Raw genomic sequence first — 17,900 nt, 5'->3', positions numbered from 1 at the left:
CGCGAAACACCATCGGTTCAAGGTAAAAAAAAAAATGTATTTATTTGTAGCATCTCTAGTTGGTATACAAATTGAGTAAACGGATGATACAACAAAATAAAACAAAGGGCAAGAACTTATTTTATATCAGACTCGTGTACTTTACAAGTATACAAACTTAGGCAATGTAGAACGTAAAATAATATGTTTGTTCAATGTTTGTTCGTGTAACAGTCATAGAGTTGAATATTGTAAAAGTGTTACTTCATCATGATTCAGAACATGCAAGAACGTATGAATACTTAAAAATATTTCTTCAATTCAGATTCCAGGTCAAGTGGATTTGTTGTCGGTGCATGTCTGGAAACTACTTTGCCTTCTTTATTAATGATGAATTTGGTGAAATTCCACTTGATTCCATCTGTTATGAATCCACCTGCTTGAGTTTTCAGCCATTTCCACAAGGGATGAGCATTATCGCCGTTAACATCAACTTTCTCAAAAACATCAAAGTTGACATTGTATTTTTTGATAAAATCTAGAATCTGTTCAGATGTACCCGGTTCTTGTCCACTAAATTGATTAGATGGGAATGCAAGGATTCTTAGACCTTCCTTCTCGCTGTACTTTTCGTACAATTCAACCAGTTCCTTGTAATTTCTGTCTGTTAGTCCGCAATAGCTAGCAACATTAACAATTATGCTCACATGTCCAAGATATTTTTTCAGTGATACATCATTGCCATGGATATCTTTAGCATGGAAATCATATATTGTAGAAGCAGAGTTCCAATTCTTATCCTGGTCAAAAGAACCTGCTGTTGAAGCCAGGCATTCTCCTTGTTTATTGTCTTCACAGTTCTGAGCTATGACCCCAGTGAAGACTACTGCCAACAAAACTATGAATTCTAAAAAAAGAAATTATAATTAATAGATAGTTCATATAATACATATTCTATCTCATAAAACATTTCTTCATTCTATTCTTCATGCTGATTTTCTTAGTCTTTGTTTCGGAGCCGGTTTCGTGCCGTCGGCAAAAAGAAAACAAAAAAAAAATAGGTGACCTCAAACGTTCTACTTATACTACAAAATAAATCATGTATTTAAAAAAATCATAAAATCTAATATTGACGTGATATAATTATTTATTCGTTAATATTATTTCCAAGTAAAATATTCCAAGAGATTCTAGAACGTCATTACTCACTGAGCATTTTGGTTGGAAGAATGTGTCGCCGCACTGCGGAAATTTATCAGAGGCAAAAAGCCGGTGTAATTCTTGTAAAATCAATAAACGGAAATTGATAAATTTTATTAATGTCGTGTAATTAATATAACGTAAACGAGAGAACTGTGTCACTATGTACGATTCAGTAAAATTATCCGAACGCTTCGACTGGTCGAGCGCAAATGCGACGATCTCTCCTTTGTTCAGAACTTTTAAGAAACTACGTATACACTGGCCAATGTCCAGTTCCGTCCTTGAATCCGTGACATCGCAGATTCTCCAAGTACGCAGAACAAGTCATGAAATTTTATCCGGAGATTAAACTTTTTAAACCGGAACTACATGTAGAATTTAACGTAAGAAGATAATAAATATGATATTCTAGAACAACAGATAATGCAGATTCTGCTCCATTATAAATTATTAATTTAAATTTGATTGCAAAAGTTTAAATTAGATAGAAATATAGTATTTTAAACGAATATACAATAAATAAACATTGATATTTACTTTGATATATTAGTAACATATAACAGTTTTGATATAGTTAAAGAAGTACAGTAATCTGTTTGTAAAAGTTACTATAACTTTCGGATAAATTAGATATATTATCTTTTGATATACTACATTTATTCCTCAAGTATCAGAAAAATGTTCTTGCCTTTTTGGCCATAAAGTATAATGCAAATAACGGTAAGTATCACCTTCAGTGGAAATTGTATTTTGACTAGGGGCGCCATCCGTGCTAAAAAGCTGAAACTGGTAGTTAAACGTGATCAACAGATCACCATTGAATTACATCGCCATCTGTTCGGTGTTTGTACAAATTACAAATGCTTGAATGTGGAAAATGTAGATTCATAGAATGTTCCTTTTATAATTATATAGAATAACTTAAATATTTTTAAGTGATATCAATAAGTAAAAGCTAAAAACCCTGGTGAAACAATGCTGACTTTGATACTGAAGTTACCATCATTAAAAGAGATCACTAGTTATATATATCTTGTCCGACTAGTTACTTTTGGTTTCCCAAAGTGAAAGGAACATCTGTGTATTTTGTGCACCGGTGTGAAATTTAATTGGGTTCTGAAGTTGTGTACTTATTACATGTACCTTCGATTTTGTTATCGTGAAACATATGAAAAGATATAAGCTACTGTGTATATACAAATTTAAAGGGAAAGATATAGAGAAGACATATATATTATAGCTACAAACCTCTTGCGGGGTTAGCCCGCTCTGTGATTTCTGTAAGCCCAAAGGATATGTGGCGAATTCATTTATGCTTAGCCTTTAAACAGTGCCTGTTTGTTTATTAATCGTGAAATAGAATTTTGTGAGAATTATGAGTATACATAGTAAGTCCGGAATGAAATGCAGTATACAATATGGGAATAAGAAGACTGACAATATCGGGGAAGGTAAGAAATTTAATTTTGTTATGTAGGAAATAGTATAATGTATATAAATAAAGATATGTACAAATTGAATGTTTCAGCTCCAGTTGAAAAACGTAAGAAGTCTGACACAGAAGTTGATCCACTTAAAACTACTTCAGAATCACGTTTTTCTGGACATAGTACTCCAATTAGTAAAAAGGGTTATGCATTTGATATAGAGGATTCCCCTGAACTTGACTATCATTGCAGCCCAATTTCACTGCCTTGTACACAAGATGGAAATGAAGTTGCATGGGACTGGCAAGTGCCTACAACGAAAAGTTCTAAGCCACAGACTAATCTAATAGAAACTCCTAAGAGAACAAAACAATTGCAAAAGAAACGAAACTCCAATTCTCCTCTACTGCAAAAACCACTTAAAAGGAAACAGATGAGAATGCAGAACATAGAAAGCATTGGGAAATTTACTGCCGAACTGAAAGCTCTAACAGAGAAGATGAAAAGCTTGCAAGAAAATAATGATGTACAAGCTGAACAACAAAGTAAATTGTTAATAGAATTAGACAGTGAAAATAATGAAGACGTGTTGGAAGTGTTAGAAGTAGATATGAACAATGATAAACATATGGTAAAAACTATGACTGTTAATAATAATGATAAAAAGAATATTAATATTGAGGACCTATTTGATGACTCTATTGAAGATGGTACAATGGAAAAGTGTAGTCAAGAAGTTGAAGAAAAATTCAAGATAAATAAGAGTAAAGGAAATGCTATGGAGTTATCTATTGTGAATGAAGAGGAAGAGGTGGAAATGTCTTCCTTAGAAAAAGGAATACAATACTCAACAACATCTAGTAACTCAGTTGTGAGTTTTAAAAATTCTAGAATGTCTAAAAGTTCCTCATCAGTTAACATGAATGCCCCCTTGAAAACATACTCCAACAATTCAAGTAAAACAAGTTCAAATAGTTCAATTTCCAGTTCCAAAGATACTAGTAGACAAAAATCTCTTTTAAACAATAATGTTATAAATGCTCCAAATGCGGAACGTATGTTACAAACAAAAGATTTTTCCGTTTTTCCGGATGATTCGTTTGACGATTGTTTAGCTACTTGTATAGAGGATGATAAATTATTGTCTAAATCAACAGAATATGATTTCAGTGGTTCAAATACGGATTGTAATTTAAATTGTTCTAAGAAAACTTCTAGACAAACTACTTCTAATATAATACAAAATATGAAACCTCCAAACAATTGTGTTCCAAAACGTTTAAACACTGGTTCAGTGCCTAATAAGTCTAATAACTATGAAAATTCTAAACTTATTATTGACGATTTTGCAGAGATTACAGCTGCAAATCGTAGAGAAACAATACAAAAATCATTAACTGGAAACACTGCTTTGGAAAATAGAAAATTTTTTAAAACAAAAAGTTTGTCTGATCAATATTTGTATCAAGGCAGAAATTCTAATGTAATTAATAAAACTAATAAACCAGCTGTACCCTCTGATAAACGTTCTCAATCTAATACACACGGTTCATCAGTAAGTACTAGTTTTCCCATTACAAAAAATCGACAATTGTATGACAGTAATAATCTCCCATCAAATAGTGGAGGAAGAAGTGTCTGTACATTGAACGGACTGGGAGAAAAAAACGCTGGAAATAGCATTGTTAAATACAAATCTACTAGTAATTTAAGCAGCATAAGAGAAACTTCTAAAGCAACTCAGTCTGTACAGTGCACTCCTGAAGAGATAGAAAGAAAGCGTCTAGAAGCAAAGATGAGATTAGAGGCGAAAAGGAAATTACTACAAGGTTCATTATCATGTACTACTTCGTCAGAGGCTCCAGTGAAGAAATGTGTAAAAAGGTGATGGTCTTGTATGAAATTAATCTGTAAGATCAGTTTCCATAAAAGCAGCGTTTTTATCTACAACTATCAGTGTGCCTTTCCAGTATTTCTGTCATTGAAGCCGTCTATTATATTGAAATAAATGGTTAAAGTTGTGAGATATTTCGTAAACAATATATTTGTATTTTAAATATTGTTAGAAATCATGTTAACACTTTTTAAATGTTCTTGTATTTATAGTTTTTTGTTCCATAACTGTTAGGAAAGCTACATTTGTTTTGCAGAATTGATCGATGAATTATAAGAATCATATAATAATAAATATATTTATTTGATTGTAATCTGTTAAACCTAATAATTTTGTGCCTTAACACAAAACGGATTTAATAGATTTACATAAGTAATTATAAGGCTTTGTATAACATTAAAATACTATGTATGTATCAGACACATATATAGTATTTTATCAATAAATATATCAAATATATTAGTTGTTACGCTATAGTTAATCTGCTATGCCATCTCTAATTACAGTCCTATTACGGGAGTCTCATATATTTATATCGTGGTACTCTCCTATTGCCCGACTTAGTTACATATATACTACTGCGACCGGAATCCTTCCTGAGTGTCAACGCGCTTTATTCACTATACCCTATGAATCTCGTATCCAAATCAATATCGAACGTCACAGATTCGCAGAGTCTCAATTCCATAAGAAAAACCCATAAATTTCCTAAATAAAATACTATTATCAAGAACCAAGGATATAGTATGTATCTACGTCTGACTAATCCCACGTTACTACTACTGCGCTCAAAAACTACCGTCCGTCAGACGCGAACGTCCGACGAAACAATGAAATAACTTTCCAAGTACCAATATAAACACCCCTAACAATACGAACGATGCGAGCAAATCTATCCAAACAAGTATATTCAAACACGAAATGGTTATGGTACATTGCGCGAACACCAGCGAAACAATTCACCGCGCATGTTTAACGCCATTACGTTCACCAGCACAATTTTCAATCGATACACCATGTGACGTCAGACCGTGGCGCGGCGTGGCGCGTTTGGTATCCGCGCATAACGGACTCTCGGCCGGAAATTGGTAAGAAATATTCTCCTTAGAAACATGCTCGCAGCACAGAATAACGAGCACAGAAATTTCGCACCGCGAGCCGGTAACCGTAATAATCTATTCCCCTCGTACGTACGTGTGCGCAACGCGTCTGCGCACGGCGGGCACGGCAAATGAGGTTAAGGGTTCGCACGCGCGAACGAAATGATCGTTTATAGAATGATAGAATTAATACGGAACCTCCGGACGTGTATCCGCAACGTGGAACCGGAAGCGGAGCTTATCGTCGAGTGAAACTTCCGTGTCCGTCGTTATTCCGTGCGAGAGAGAACTTCGCGGGCAAAGAACACGCGCCACTTCGATCAGTTTCTGCACGACTAACGATCGCGCAAGTTCACGGAAGCGTTTCTCGCGCATGCGCGCCGATTCAAGGGAGAGTGGGGGCGAGCACGGTAAGCTTTGATTGGCGGAGAAGCTCGATCGAGAGAAGAAGCGAGGACAGTCGGCCAGTGACAAGTATGGGGAGAGCACGTGTCGTTTGCATCGGTGCGCGCGACTTGTTTGCCTCGTACGTCGACTCGCGCGACTCCAGCATCAGTCAGACGGACATCGTCGCTAGCGCCAGCAGCGTCGCTACCAATCCCGTCGGAAAATCATCGTTCCACCCTTGCTGCACGGAGGGGCGAGAGGCGTTTCGCGGGTTGAAGATCGCGGTGGCCTCGCGTACAACGAATCCAGTGACCGCGAATGCGAGATACGTCAGCGCACGTCGCCGGCCCGTCACTATGTTACTCGCGGTGATCGCGTTCCTCGCCGCCGGCTCCAACGCCGAGGTCTTCACCAATACGTTCCTCGTGAAGATGCGGCAGCCCGCGGAGAGGCACATCGCCGATCGCGTGGCCGCCAGGAACGGGTTCATCAATCTGGGACCGGTGAGTCGAGACGTACAGCTATTTTTCCTTTCCGCTTTCGCGCCAATAGGCGTCCTTCCTCTGCCACCCCTCGCACGGGAAGTCGATTAACGCTTCGACTATCGGAGGCATATTAATAGGCCTATCGATGAACGCGTCACACTAGAAAAACAGCCTAACAAATTTCTCTGCTATGATATTCCAAGTAACGATTGGATCATTGAGATCATTCGTTGGTTCGTTGCAATCGATCGATTACAGATTGATTTCAGAATCGCTTGAAAAGCGCAGATCCCTTTGGAATAAATTAGGGGGATCTGATATCGCGATAGGATCTTCGATCTTATCGCTTATCGGACGAGAGCCGATTAGATTCGAGCGTCGGCGATGATTTATCAATTAGCCGGAACAAAATGTCTGATGGTAATCGGTAGGGTGTTACGTGTAGCGAAGTAGGGCGATCGATCTGGATCTTGAAACAGACTTGATACCGAGATCGAGGAGTCTGTTGAACGAGTCATTCTGATGATCTTCGGGTCTTCGAGAAACGTCAGCTTACGCTAGTTAGGCTTGCAATGAATAACTATATTTCGCTAATATTTGAACCTCGTATTAACGTGAACGAAGTTGCATGACTAACGAGTGGAAGTAAATGAGATTGAAGTAATTCGTTTTACGTGGATTCAAATATCCAACGTAAACATTGTGTTTAGCAAGCTAATGATTTGATCGTGCGACTGCACGCGTATGCTGTCGCCGCGCAAGGATCAACAGTCTGGCGATCTTGTTGCTGCCGGAAGAATTGCACCGTCGCCCATTGTTTCCCATTGTCTTGGTCGAATGGGAGGGTATGTCGGCCCTGTTGATCGGCAGCCAGCGCGCGAGGCTATCGAAACCACGAGAAATTGATCGGCAAAGAGCCTGTCGCGAGTTTCCTGCGGGCTTTCCTTCTCCGCGGTACTGTCGGTCACAGCACGAGATCTCCTGACACTGACACATATCGCTAAGCGTAGCACGTACGCGTTGCGGTCGCACCGAGGAAATTGCTTATCAGGGGTGAAACAGAGTGCGGCGTGGGGCGCGGACGGGGTGAATATGCCGGGATGAGAATGAAATCTTTGTCGGTCGATCGATAAGCTCGTCCGAGGATGGAAAAAAGCGCTCGCTGGGAAACACGAGTGTTTACGCGCCGTTCGTTGGGTCCGGGTCGGTTCAGCATTCGGTCGGGCTTTAATTAAATGAATTTCGGTGTACGCGGTTTAATGTAGGGCATAATGCGGTCTACAAGCGACGCGCTGGGGAATTAAAATAGAGTAGGATGAAAAGCTTCGCAGTTTATTGCATTGTAGACTGAATTGTCTCTTTATTTTATTCTTTTGACGGTGGATGCTGTTTATTATTGAAAAGGAAGAGATACGAATGAATTTTATAGGATGATATAATAGACAGTGAATAACTTTCTGTTACAATTAGCATCGTTAATCGCTTCAAGAACGAATTGTTTCAGTGTCGAGGGAGATAATTTACTCCCCAAGTAGTCGGACGACCGATTATTATCGGTAGCTAGAAGGCAAATTTTAAAATGTCGGGCAACGTCTTCGAACCAGCGCTTTATTAAACATTTAATATCGAGTTTGTAGCTGCCCCGAGTTTTTTGAATTATGCATGGGCCCGTCGTGTCGCGATATTCATGCGCGACGGCGTGTTCCTTGAGAGGAATACTCCAGCTTCACCGGGTTACCTGCGAAGCGCCGCGCCGCCGCGACACCGTGGTTCGCTCGGGTTGGTACCAATCGTGTGCCGAATCCCGCCGGGAGAAACATTGACAAATTGCTCGCGCAGCAACGGTAAAATCTGTACCGGCGTCACATTCATCCTTGCTCCACTTCACCCGTTGATTTATATCAACCGGGAACTCGTTATCGGTTCACCACATGAACGACCGATATTCGCCGCGGCCGTGCGCGATCTAACGGGGCCGACGCATTGGTTCCCCGCCCGTTGTTGTCACGAACACCCGCATTATCGCGGAAACGTGCTCGAAACAGTCGTACCCACGCCGCAAATACGCTGCGGAAATCATAAGTGTTCTGTCTCTTTATTTAGAATCGCCAGCGACTTCTCGGACGCTTTTTTCAAGGTACGAACGCGCATGTTTTTCTTCGCTTTCGATGTTCCCTGACTAGATTTCGTAAAGTCCAGCGGGAATACAGATTTCTGCGAACGTGGGTTCGAATAGTTGTCGAAATCGTTAGTTGTAACGTGCTTCGGTGGAAGTGGAAAGCGTCGATCTGTGGTCAGCCGACGCAACAGTAGTACAAACGCGGCTTGGACCGACGCCTACATGCCACGAATAACGCTCGTCGTTTCAACAACATCGTATGCGCTGTTGGTTCATTCTGTAAAACGATACGGAGTATCTGCCAGAGAAGAATATTCCATTTTATACAGTTATATAAATCGCGGTCCTCGGGTTATATAAATAACTTTCCACTCGTCCTCTGTTCGTACGCGTTCTACCACGCGTTCCTTCGCTTTCAATTAAAATGACGCAAACTTCTCTGAATAAATCTCTCCGTGTATATCCAAGTTCTTCGGAACGTTCTGAAAGGTTCGAAAAGGTCGACTACCTTTCGAAGAGCAAGTCCCATAAACATTAACGTTCGTCGATAATTTTATTCGAATTTTAATTGCCCGCCCACCTGTGCACTAAATCGAATTAGGAAAGCCTTCCGTGGAGACAAAATTCATTCTCCCTCTCTCTCCCCCTCGATGTCGGGAATAAAGAATTTTAGCGGAGATTAGAATTTTCCGTGTGGAAAGTGGGAGGTAAACGTTCAACGCTAATGAGCGAGTCAGCCTCGTGGTTCGAAGAGGATGATTTACGGTTCGCCGGACGATAAGGGAACTCTCGGTGGCACGGCGAAGTTGTCGCTCGCGATCGCATCGCCCTCGTTAAAGTAGTTTTTAAAGGGACAGCGCCGGTTGCTATCTCCCGCATTGACAAACGGGGTAAATACTTCTGTCCCCTTGTTACGATTCAAACACTTTCTGAGATCGGCGCGAGATATCGATGTCTTCCTCGGTGCTCAACCCCTTGCCGTACCATTTAATTGGGCAAAGTCCGGGCTGTAATTGTGGCGACCGATATCTCACTCGTGTTGTCACCTCGTGTCACACTCGTGATATTTATGTTTGGTCCAAAATCTTTAATCACGAGTCAAACTCGTTAAGTAGTTAACGATTGTATTAGATTCAAACACGCCTGGAAATTGTTTGTTTATTAAGAGCGTGCACTTTCTTCGAAGCCGAAATATTGGTAATAGAATAACAGTTTCGAACTTCGACTAATAATATTGATTTCAATTAAATCGAATTTAAAGTATTCACGAGTCTCGTTCTTCGTTATGTGGCAAGGGGTTAAGAAATGGTCCTCGAGCGTGCGCAAGCTTGAACAGCGCGAGACGGGACTGTTTCCTGTGATAAATCGTCGCAATTGCCTATTGCGACTTTCGGGGTGGTTTCTTTTTATTGGTGTGATGGGTACAGCGAACCACAAGCCGTTGTCAGTTTCTTCTACGAGCAACTTACATTTATATCCTTTCTCCTGTCCTCGCTAATGGCATCAGAAGATTATCTTTTCCTCTTTCATTGAAGTACTGAGACATTCTTGTGTGTCTAATAACCTTCTTGATCCTCTGACCTGACACACGTATCTTGCTATTCAATTAAAGTGGAAGTAGTTCAGAGTCCTTGGAGGTAGGACGGAGTATCGTTAAGATTACAGAGTGACGGAGCGATAAGAGAATTCACGTGAGTCCGGGGCGGAATGGAGGCGAGGAAACGAGGCTCGAAAGCACCGAGATAAAGAAAATAAAGCTGCGGACCCCCGGATATCGAACGTAAACACGTTTCGTGTTACGCTCGCCTCGTCTGCGTTTCAATAATGCATTTGCGGAATTACCAGGCGAAGCTTCGCCATCCTTTAGTCTACTGTTACACTAATGCTACTTGTTACGGGTCTCCGTTGCCGGATTATTTTGTAATTCCGTCCGGTTCCTCCAGCTGTCTCTTCGGATGCTCGGATTCGTCGAATGTCCGTCGTCGCCGCCCACGCCGTCGGGAACAATCGCGATCCGCTAATAATAATCGTCAAATATTCCATTGTACGTTCGTTCGGTGTTCTCTCCGATCTCCTTGAGCGAAGAACTTGAAGAACCTTCAGAGGATTCTGGTTCCGTTCGCTCTGAGAAAAGCGGACGGACACAATCACGAGAGATTATGATAATTTAAAAGAACAAAAGAATTCTTAGATGTTTCCCATTGATCTTCGACATGCTCGGTGGTAGACAAAGATATTAAGCCTTCAACTGGGGCTAAGCTACTTTAGGAGAGACCAGTTCCGCGGTCCGACTTCTCACGAGTATTATTGCATTCAATTAAATACGCGAGAACTCTTATCTGTGAAACATTGACCCAGATTGGCTAACGTGGATCTAGTCTTAACCTAGATATAATTCACAGCTAACCCGGATCCAATAAAATCGCGAAGGGGAATAATCTCGCGACCCTTGAAGGAATAGTCCGTTACCAAGGATCGATAACTTAGTGAAAACGCTTCCGAAAGAGACCTCCAGGCTCAGCCGTACGGAAACTTCACGTCGAGATCTCGGTGAGTTATCGAATAAATTGGTTGGAAGCATGAAGGGATCCTCGGGTCGTGGCTAAGTAAAAGGAAGTCGAAAAGCGTGTAGGGGGAATCTCTCGCAGTTCCCCGTGATCGATATTACGGCTGTCATTAGCAGGACCGGGCAGAATTTCGTAGAAAATTGCGATTTCCGTCCACGGCGAAGAGGATACGGGTATTTTCAGCGGCGCTTGGTCGTTTGAAGAAGCGTCCGGCCCCGTGGCAGATGTAATTTATCTAGTCACCTGTTGGAACTGATCCCCGCCATATTTACAATGCCGGTGACGTTGTTTCGCTGTATCCGGCGTTGTCTCACGCAACTAATCGCCCGTGTGACGCGAGGCTCCGATTATCGCTGCGATTGCTCGCGGGAACGACCGATTGGAACTGTCAGTCGGCGACGACGGTTCTTCGGGAATAAGGGAGGAATAAAGGAGAAAAGGGGTAAAACGAAGGCAGAATTGAGGTTGATGGCGGTCCGCGGATCGATGGATCGCGTAACGGGCCGCGATCTCCGTGGAAAATGCCGTCGTCGACGGGACACGGGGGATTTTCGTCTAACGTGGGACGGGGAACGACACGGCCGCCCGTAAACAATAAAAAGATTAGACGGGAGAAGCCGCGTGAAAATAATCATGTTAAATAGGTCGATCGATCGGAATGTTGCGGTTACGCAGGCAGCCTTCCTCTGCGTGTTGGTAAACTTCACCGAGGCCATGTTGAAAACACCATATGTTTTCGCAGTTGTGTAACCTACATGTGCCTGGGAGATCCGAGCTCTTAACCCCGATGGGTTGCGTTGGCTCTGAGAAAAATGAGATAGGACAGACGCAGACAATATTCGTGTTCAAACGGTTAATTGAACTGGTCTGCGTCTACCGCGTAGCTTTTCACTCTCCGTTCATCTTCATTTCTAAAGTTAGATCCTACGTTTTCGTTAGATACCGATCAACGTTGAACTTTTCAGGTTCGCGTTGCCCGCATGAAGGTTTATTCACCTGAATACTTATCACAGGTTTATTTTAATCCTCGAAACAGCGGTTTGCGATACCCGCCCTCTCATTTCTTGGTGTGCCGGACGAGAATAGTATGTTCTTAAATTATGTAATTGATAGTCTCGGTAAGACTCACTGTAGAGACTGCCTCAGGTTTCCCTTGATTTCATCAATTCCATTTGATCCCCACAATTTTAATCATTTCCAATATTACACTTTGTTCGTGCAACTAGAACGTCAAAACCCGTCGAAGCCCGACAAATGTAAATGCACTGTTACTAAAATAACCTGTCAGTCGAGACTGTACCGCGAATGCGCTTTTCCGTGATATTCGTGGGCGAGCAACTGTGTGCAACAGCGTTGCACCGTCGAAGCCCGCGTTTATTACGGTTCCGTGGGTATGCATCGACTATGTAGATTTTTCTCTGACCGCCTTTTTGCATGCAAGTGCCGGGAACCCACGGAATCGATGTCCCCTCCGTCTCGATAATGCTCCGACCGTGTTTCTACACCGCCCTCCGCTGTTCATAAAAATTTTATCCCGCCGGGACTAATGCAAATACATTAAATAATCGTTTAGAGGCATTTGCATTACGTAGCGAACGATCGACAGAGGCATCCGACCAGAACAACCGTTGAATAGATATTTAATGTCGAGTTTGCACCTCGCAGGCGCCGAGTAACTTCGCATTCATTAATTCACGTGCTCCCGATGTTGCAATTTCTATGCATCACAATGTGCAACGAGTTCCGCCGCGGATACTCCGTTACCATGTTTGATAGAGACACTAGGAATACCTGAGAAACCGTGTCGCGGAGGGACGGTCTGGTCCGACAATCGTCGGAATCGTTCTACTCGAGCTATCGAGTTCTTCGGTTTCGTTCAATTTAATCCTGAAGTCTCCGAACATTCGCCCGGGAAGAAAATTTATTTGGTTCGACTGCAACCGACATCGTTACATGCGAATTTCCTCTGTTCTTTCTCTTCGAACGCAATCCCCGAGCTCCGCGAACGATAATTCTCCCATTGCCGGGAACGTAGATTGCGTCCGTGGACTGTTCCGATGGAAACAAAAGAACCAGCGATGGCGTCGGTGTTCCTGACATGCCGCGCGCGAGCGAAGCACTGGTCCTCCTCGAGCAGGCCGCGGTTTAATTGCCGGCATAATGGGAAAAGAATTGTTTTATCGGGCGTTCGCAACGGTGCCCCGAATCGCGCCACGCGCCCCGGCTACGTCAGCGAGTTGCATTTACATGCGATCGCCGGGAAGAGGGGAGAGGACAATAAACCTGCGCACTCGTGTTTATACCGTCGCATACGCGCCAACACGCGCGAACCGCGCGTGTACACGGGCACACGTAGACACCGTGATGTTGCGCTTGGTGTTACGCACTCGGGTGGGCGCTTGCTAATTGGATTACGCGACACGTGTAGCCCCAAGTCAAACTGGATTAAGGGATAGTTTGCCGGGCGGAGGCATGCTTCGAGAGACAAAGCGGATACCGGAGTCAAAGAGGCCACTTTGCTATTTTCCGTTTAGTTTTGATCGATAGACCAGACGTGTACGGCTGCCGGGTGCCGCTGGCCATGTTGTCGGAGGTTACTTAAGTCGTCTAGTACGCAGATCTCAAGCTGGAACTACCGAGACTTTTATATGGTTCATCTGTGATTCTTAGGAAAATTGGAAGAATAGATTTCTGTCGGTTTCTTCGTATATTTATTATAGTGAGACTCGAATAAGAGTTAATGATAGAATAGCCTGCGAAATTCGAGGGCATTCGATTTGTTCGAAATATCCTTTAGTCGCGTTAGTTCCATTCGTCCCAAAAAAGATCATTCGACGATCGAATCTCTTGAACCTCTACACGGTTCTTCGTTCAGCGAGTTATGAAATCAAAATGGAAATGTAGAGGTCTGATCACGAACCGTTGCATCTGGTCTCCACTCGATTTCACCCGAAGCACTGCGAATTTCAGCAGCCCAGTCGTTGTTTTCGCGTTTTAAACGGTCCTCCCGCCCGAATGGAATTATTATCGATATTGTTTTAATAAACGAATAACCGATGGCTGAAGAACACTCCGTCGATACGCTTGAATGTTCATCGATCATAGCCTTTCACGAGCGCAAACTGACGGAACGGCTCGTTGGGAACCGGGGGGAATCGGTGACCCGAATAAATTTCATCGAGATTAATTAAACGATGGCCGTGGCCTCGACGAATATACCGTGTCCCGTCCGAAACGGTGTATAATTGCACGACAAGGCCTATTGTTCGCGTGGATATCTGTATCTCTCGTTGTTTTCACGACGTCATTCGGCCGGTGCGTCGTCTCGTCGCCGTAAAAAAACGTTTCATCGTCGGCCGGGGGGTTCAAAGACATCTACGTCACCGGAAGATCCCTCTATACGACGTCCCACGTCAAGCACAAAAGGTTAAATCTATCGATTTTGCGATCGTGCTCGTCGTTGAAATAGAATCATCCTCTGAATACGTAGGATGATCAGGTGGATCACCGTTCTTGGAGATTACACTTTCATTAGACCGGTGACGGGTAGATCGTAGGTGTCCGCATTTATATCATATTTATCGAGACCAACGATACCGAGTAAAATTTTTATGAATATTTAACATTTCTTCAATTTAAGCTTCAGAGTTCAATGGAACTGTTTCTCATATTTATACACCTTCGGTGCGTTATATAACGCCACGGAAGCGTAAAATCCTCTTTTCATTGCGGTCTAGATAGAATCCGTTCCTCATCACGTTTTAATAATCCGTCCGCTCTCGGGAAAAAGAGTCGTCGGGTTTTATTAATAACACGGACAACAATTATGGAAGACCGTCAAGCATCGGGGAACGCGTTCCGCAATTTTCCCGTCGGTCCCTCCCCTCCTCTGTCGAATGTCAATGAAGCCCCGACATCGAAGATTCGGTTTTATAGTGTATCGAGCCACGGGGCAACTGCGCTGAAGCATCACTCTGCCTCCGCGAAATGAGAAAATTCCTTCCCAGCTATCTCGGCGGGGACATTTTATGTTTATCCGCGTCCCATCTATTGGAATTCGAAACTATCGCCGTCGTATCGTAGCAGAGTGCACTCGCTCCGCTTTCAGGGCGTCATTGCTTCTGGAACAATCGATTTGTTCGGACAATTGACGGCTGCGAGTCAGTTTGAACGTCGACCTGCGAGATTGGGTCTCCCGAACTCCATGAACTTTCGAAACTAATATAACTGCAGCTAGACGTGGGTAGAAATAATTAAAAAAAATATACTCTTCGTAGTCTTCACTCTTTTTCAAAGGACAATACGCTTTTACCAATCACAAAATGCAATTTCGTGGAAAACTTCATCATGGGTGGAAAACCCAAATTTTCATAAACGCCGCAGCTTCAGGTTAGTCAACAACTAACTCAACTGACAACAAATTTACCCGAAAGGCCCGAGGCAAGCTGTAGCGGAAAGTTCACCGAACCTTCTCGTTACAAAAGCGATCGCGAGAATACTTCCGCAAGTCGCCGTGATACGCGCGGGAACTCGATACCCAGAGAACCAAGAACGTTGGACGATAAAGCAGCGTCAACTTCCAGTTTCCCCTTCGCGTCGCTGGTCCGTGCCGCCTCCTTTCCGCCGGAGAGGCTGTCGAACCGCATTGGTCGATCGATCGGACACTCTAGACGTTCCCGCTTCCTCCGTCGTTTCCTTTTAATTCGCTGGGAGCAGGAAGGGAGAACGATATCCTTTCCCCAGTTTCTCCACGCAATCTCGGGAAGAGAGCGGCTCAGGGAATGTACGAAGTTTTTCCGGGAAAATGTTCGCCTCTGGCTCGAGGACAATATCGCTGGAAGGGCTCCGAGCGTCGCCGCGGCGTCCATAGAATCACCCGACTCGTCCTTGTCGCGGAGAGGAAACGCCGTTCGTTTGCATTATCCGGTAATTAACGGTAATTAGCGGAGCTTACCGTCGCGGGGCGAACAGGACACGCTGTCAACGATGATAAATCTGCTCGCACGGAGTCAATAGTAAGCTTTAATCGATCGCGCGCAAGTAGCGGCGAGCAGATAGACGAGCGAACCTCGTAGCCCTCTAACGGCGAGTGCAAGAAATGCCGGCGCAACTTTGTACAAGCTGGCGCGAAGGACTGCTAATTGCAATTACGCTTAATTTATCCCACCACGGGATCAGCAACGAAACGAACAACCACCGTTCGTGACTCGCGTGGCTGGATTCCAATGTCGCAACGTGATTTCTCGTAACTCGCGGTCACGTGTTGGCCGACATCGATAACCGCTCGCGCGTGCGATTTCTCCGCCGGTTCTCCCTCGCGACGTTCGCGAAAGCCGCGGAACTTTAACGCGGCGTTCTACCGAACTATCGGGGAAGCAATCGGGACGCTTAGCAACAGCGGCGAGTTTGAAAATAATTTTCAACCGGGCGGGACGCCTGGATGAAAGTATCGCTGCTCTTTTCCCCCGCTGTGAATGGAACTGGAGACGCGGCTGTTGAGAGCAGTTGAGAGCAGTTGAGAGCTCTCGCTCGGAAGTTCGCGCAACGATCTTTTCCTCTGTTCGAGACCTCGCGGCTGCGTGGGTCGGCGATAGTCGTCCGAAGCTAATTCCTTCATTAGGTCGATGTAGAAATAATTGCGGTTTTGAATCGCTACCTTCGGAGCAGTGTAATATTCCAGTTTGCGGCGTACCGTATTAACTCCTTTCGAGAGAGAAATTTGGTTGAAATATTGATAGCACTAAAACTTCCGAGCAGCTGAACCGACTTTTCGAAACTCCTTTATAGAGATTCAAAGGGTGCATCTATCGAGACGTTAATTGATTTACAATTCGGTTTTCGTGTTGTTAAATCAACTTCTCTGATGATTCTTTAGAGAAACATCTGTTGTCTTTTTAATAATTGCAAGAAGAAGGAATCAGAAATGGCCCATTCTGACTCGTCTGGTAGTTTCAGTGTTAATGGTTCTAGGCATGGAATAAATCGTTCGGGAAAAGTTGAAAAGCAATGTCTATTGCCTCTGACTTTATTATCCCCGATTTTAATCTCCTGCTCCGTTCGACGGCACGAGCGAGCCGCGCTCGCGGAAGGGGTAAACAGTACGCGCGCGTTTAATCTGCTGCCGTTCGGCCCGATCGATGCCCTATCGCGTGGCGGTGTTATTAATCGGATAACAGTCTACATCATAATAGAGATAACTTTATCGGTCAGTAATTGGCTCGATTGGATTGTCGAAACGATACCAGCCTTCCCCATACTCCGTTTGCTTACTTCCGCGTGATACGCTTAGATCCGATTATAATTGTCCCGTCGGTTCAATCGTTTGCTCGTTGAAATTCGATCCAGTCGAGTTGAACCTGGCTCGTTTGTGCAACGAATCTTTTAAGAATCGAAGATTTTGTTTCATAAAGAAAATAATTATGAATTTCATATTTCACTTTCCGTGGAAATGATCTGGTTATACGTTGACGTTCACATTAGCTTTGCGACCCACCACAATCACTTCGACTCAATGACAATGGGTTATTTTATGTGGCAATTTTATTTATTTTACTCGTTAATCTATCTGAGCGCTTTTGTTTAAGGACGTATCGTTATTTATATTATCCTAATTAGATCGGAAGTTGAATTGTATGTATCGAAATTCTCCGTAGAGCTCCAAGTTAATTGTTTCCGGTATTCTAACGACATTTTCCGATAGCCTGTGTCTTCTCGGAGAAAAGGGATTGGTCACTTTGCG

At 43.4% G+C, this 17,900-nt stretch overlaps 3 protein-coding genes and 1 long non-coding RNA gene across 5 annotated transcripts in view; 2 read left to right on the top strand and 2 right to left on the bottom strand.

Moving 5' to 3' along the window:
- The window catches only part of LOC143174822 (uncharacterized), a 121,912-nt gene extending 115,980 nt beyond the window's left edge, over positions 1-5,932 (bottom strand). The window contains exon 1 of the long non-coding RNA XR_012999210.1: positions 5,802-5,932. This is a non-coding gene — a long non-coding RNA (uncharacterized LOC143174822). The remainder of the gene's footprint in view (positions 1-5,801) is intronic.
- LOC116432653 (uncharacterized) lies at positions 17-1,490 on the bottom strand. Its single transcript, XM_031989818.2, has 2 exons — positions 1,189-1,490; positions 17-886 (listed from the first exon to the last, which is right to left on the bottom strand). Exons 1-2 carry the CDS (start codon positions 1,193-1,195, stop codon positions 282-284), a joined length of 612 nt encoding a protein of 203 aa, XP_031845678.1. The 5' UTR covers positions 1,196-1,490; the 3' UTR covers positions 17-281.
- LOC116432651 (uncharacterized) lies at positions 2,148-4,816 on the top strand. Its single transcript, XM_031989815.2, has 2 exons — positions 2,148-2,633; positions 2,711-4,816. The coding sequence occupies exons 1-2, from the start codon at positions 2,558-2,560 to the stop codon at positions 4,495-4,497; spliced, it is 1,863 nt and encodes a 620-aa protein (XP_031845675.1). The 5' UTR covers positions 2,148-2,557; the 3' UTR covers positions 4,498-4,816.
- The window catches only part of amon (prohormone processing protease amontillado), a 48,795-nt gene continuing 36,374 nt past the window's right edge, over positions 5,480-17,900 (top strand). The window contains exons 1-2 of one of the 2 annotated variants that reach the window (XM_031989814.2): positions 5,480-5,591; positions 5,994-6,493. In XM_031989814.2, coding sequence (XP_031845674.1) covers positions 6,080-6,493 — 414 coding nt within the window. In that variant the 5' untranslated portion in view covers positions 5,480-5,591; positions 5,994-6,079. Of the gene's footprint in view, positions 5,592-5,933; positions 6,494-17,900 lie in introns of those variants that run through there. The other variant, XM_031989813.2, reaches the window with a different exon arrangement.

This window comes from Nomia melanderi, chromosome 8, assembly GCF_051020985.1.
Source record: "Nomia melanderi isolate GNS246 chromosome 8, iyNomMela1, whole genome shotgun sequence".
Lineage (NCBI taxonomy): Eukaryota > Metazoa > Arthropoda > Insecta > Hymenoptera > Halictidae > Nomia > Nomia melanderi.
The sequence above is the reverse complement of the archived record's forward strand: the minus strand, read 5'-3'. Positions and strand labels throughout refer to the sequence as shown.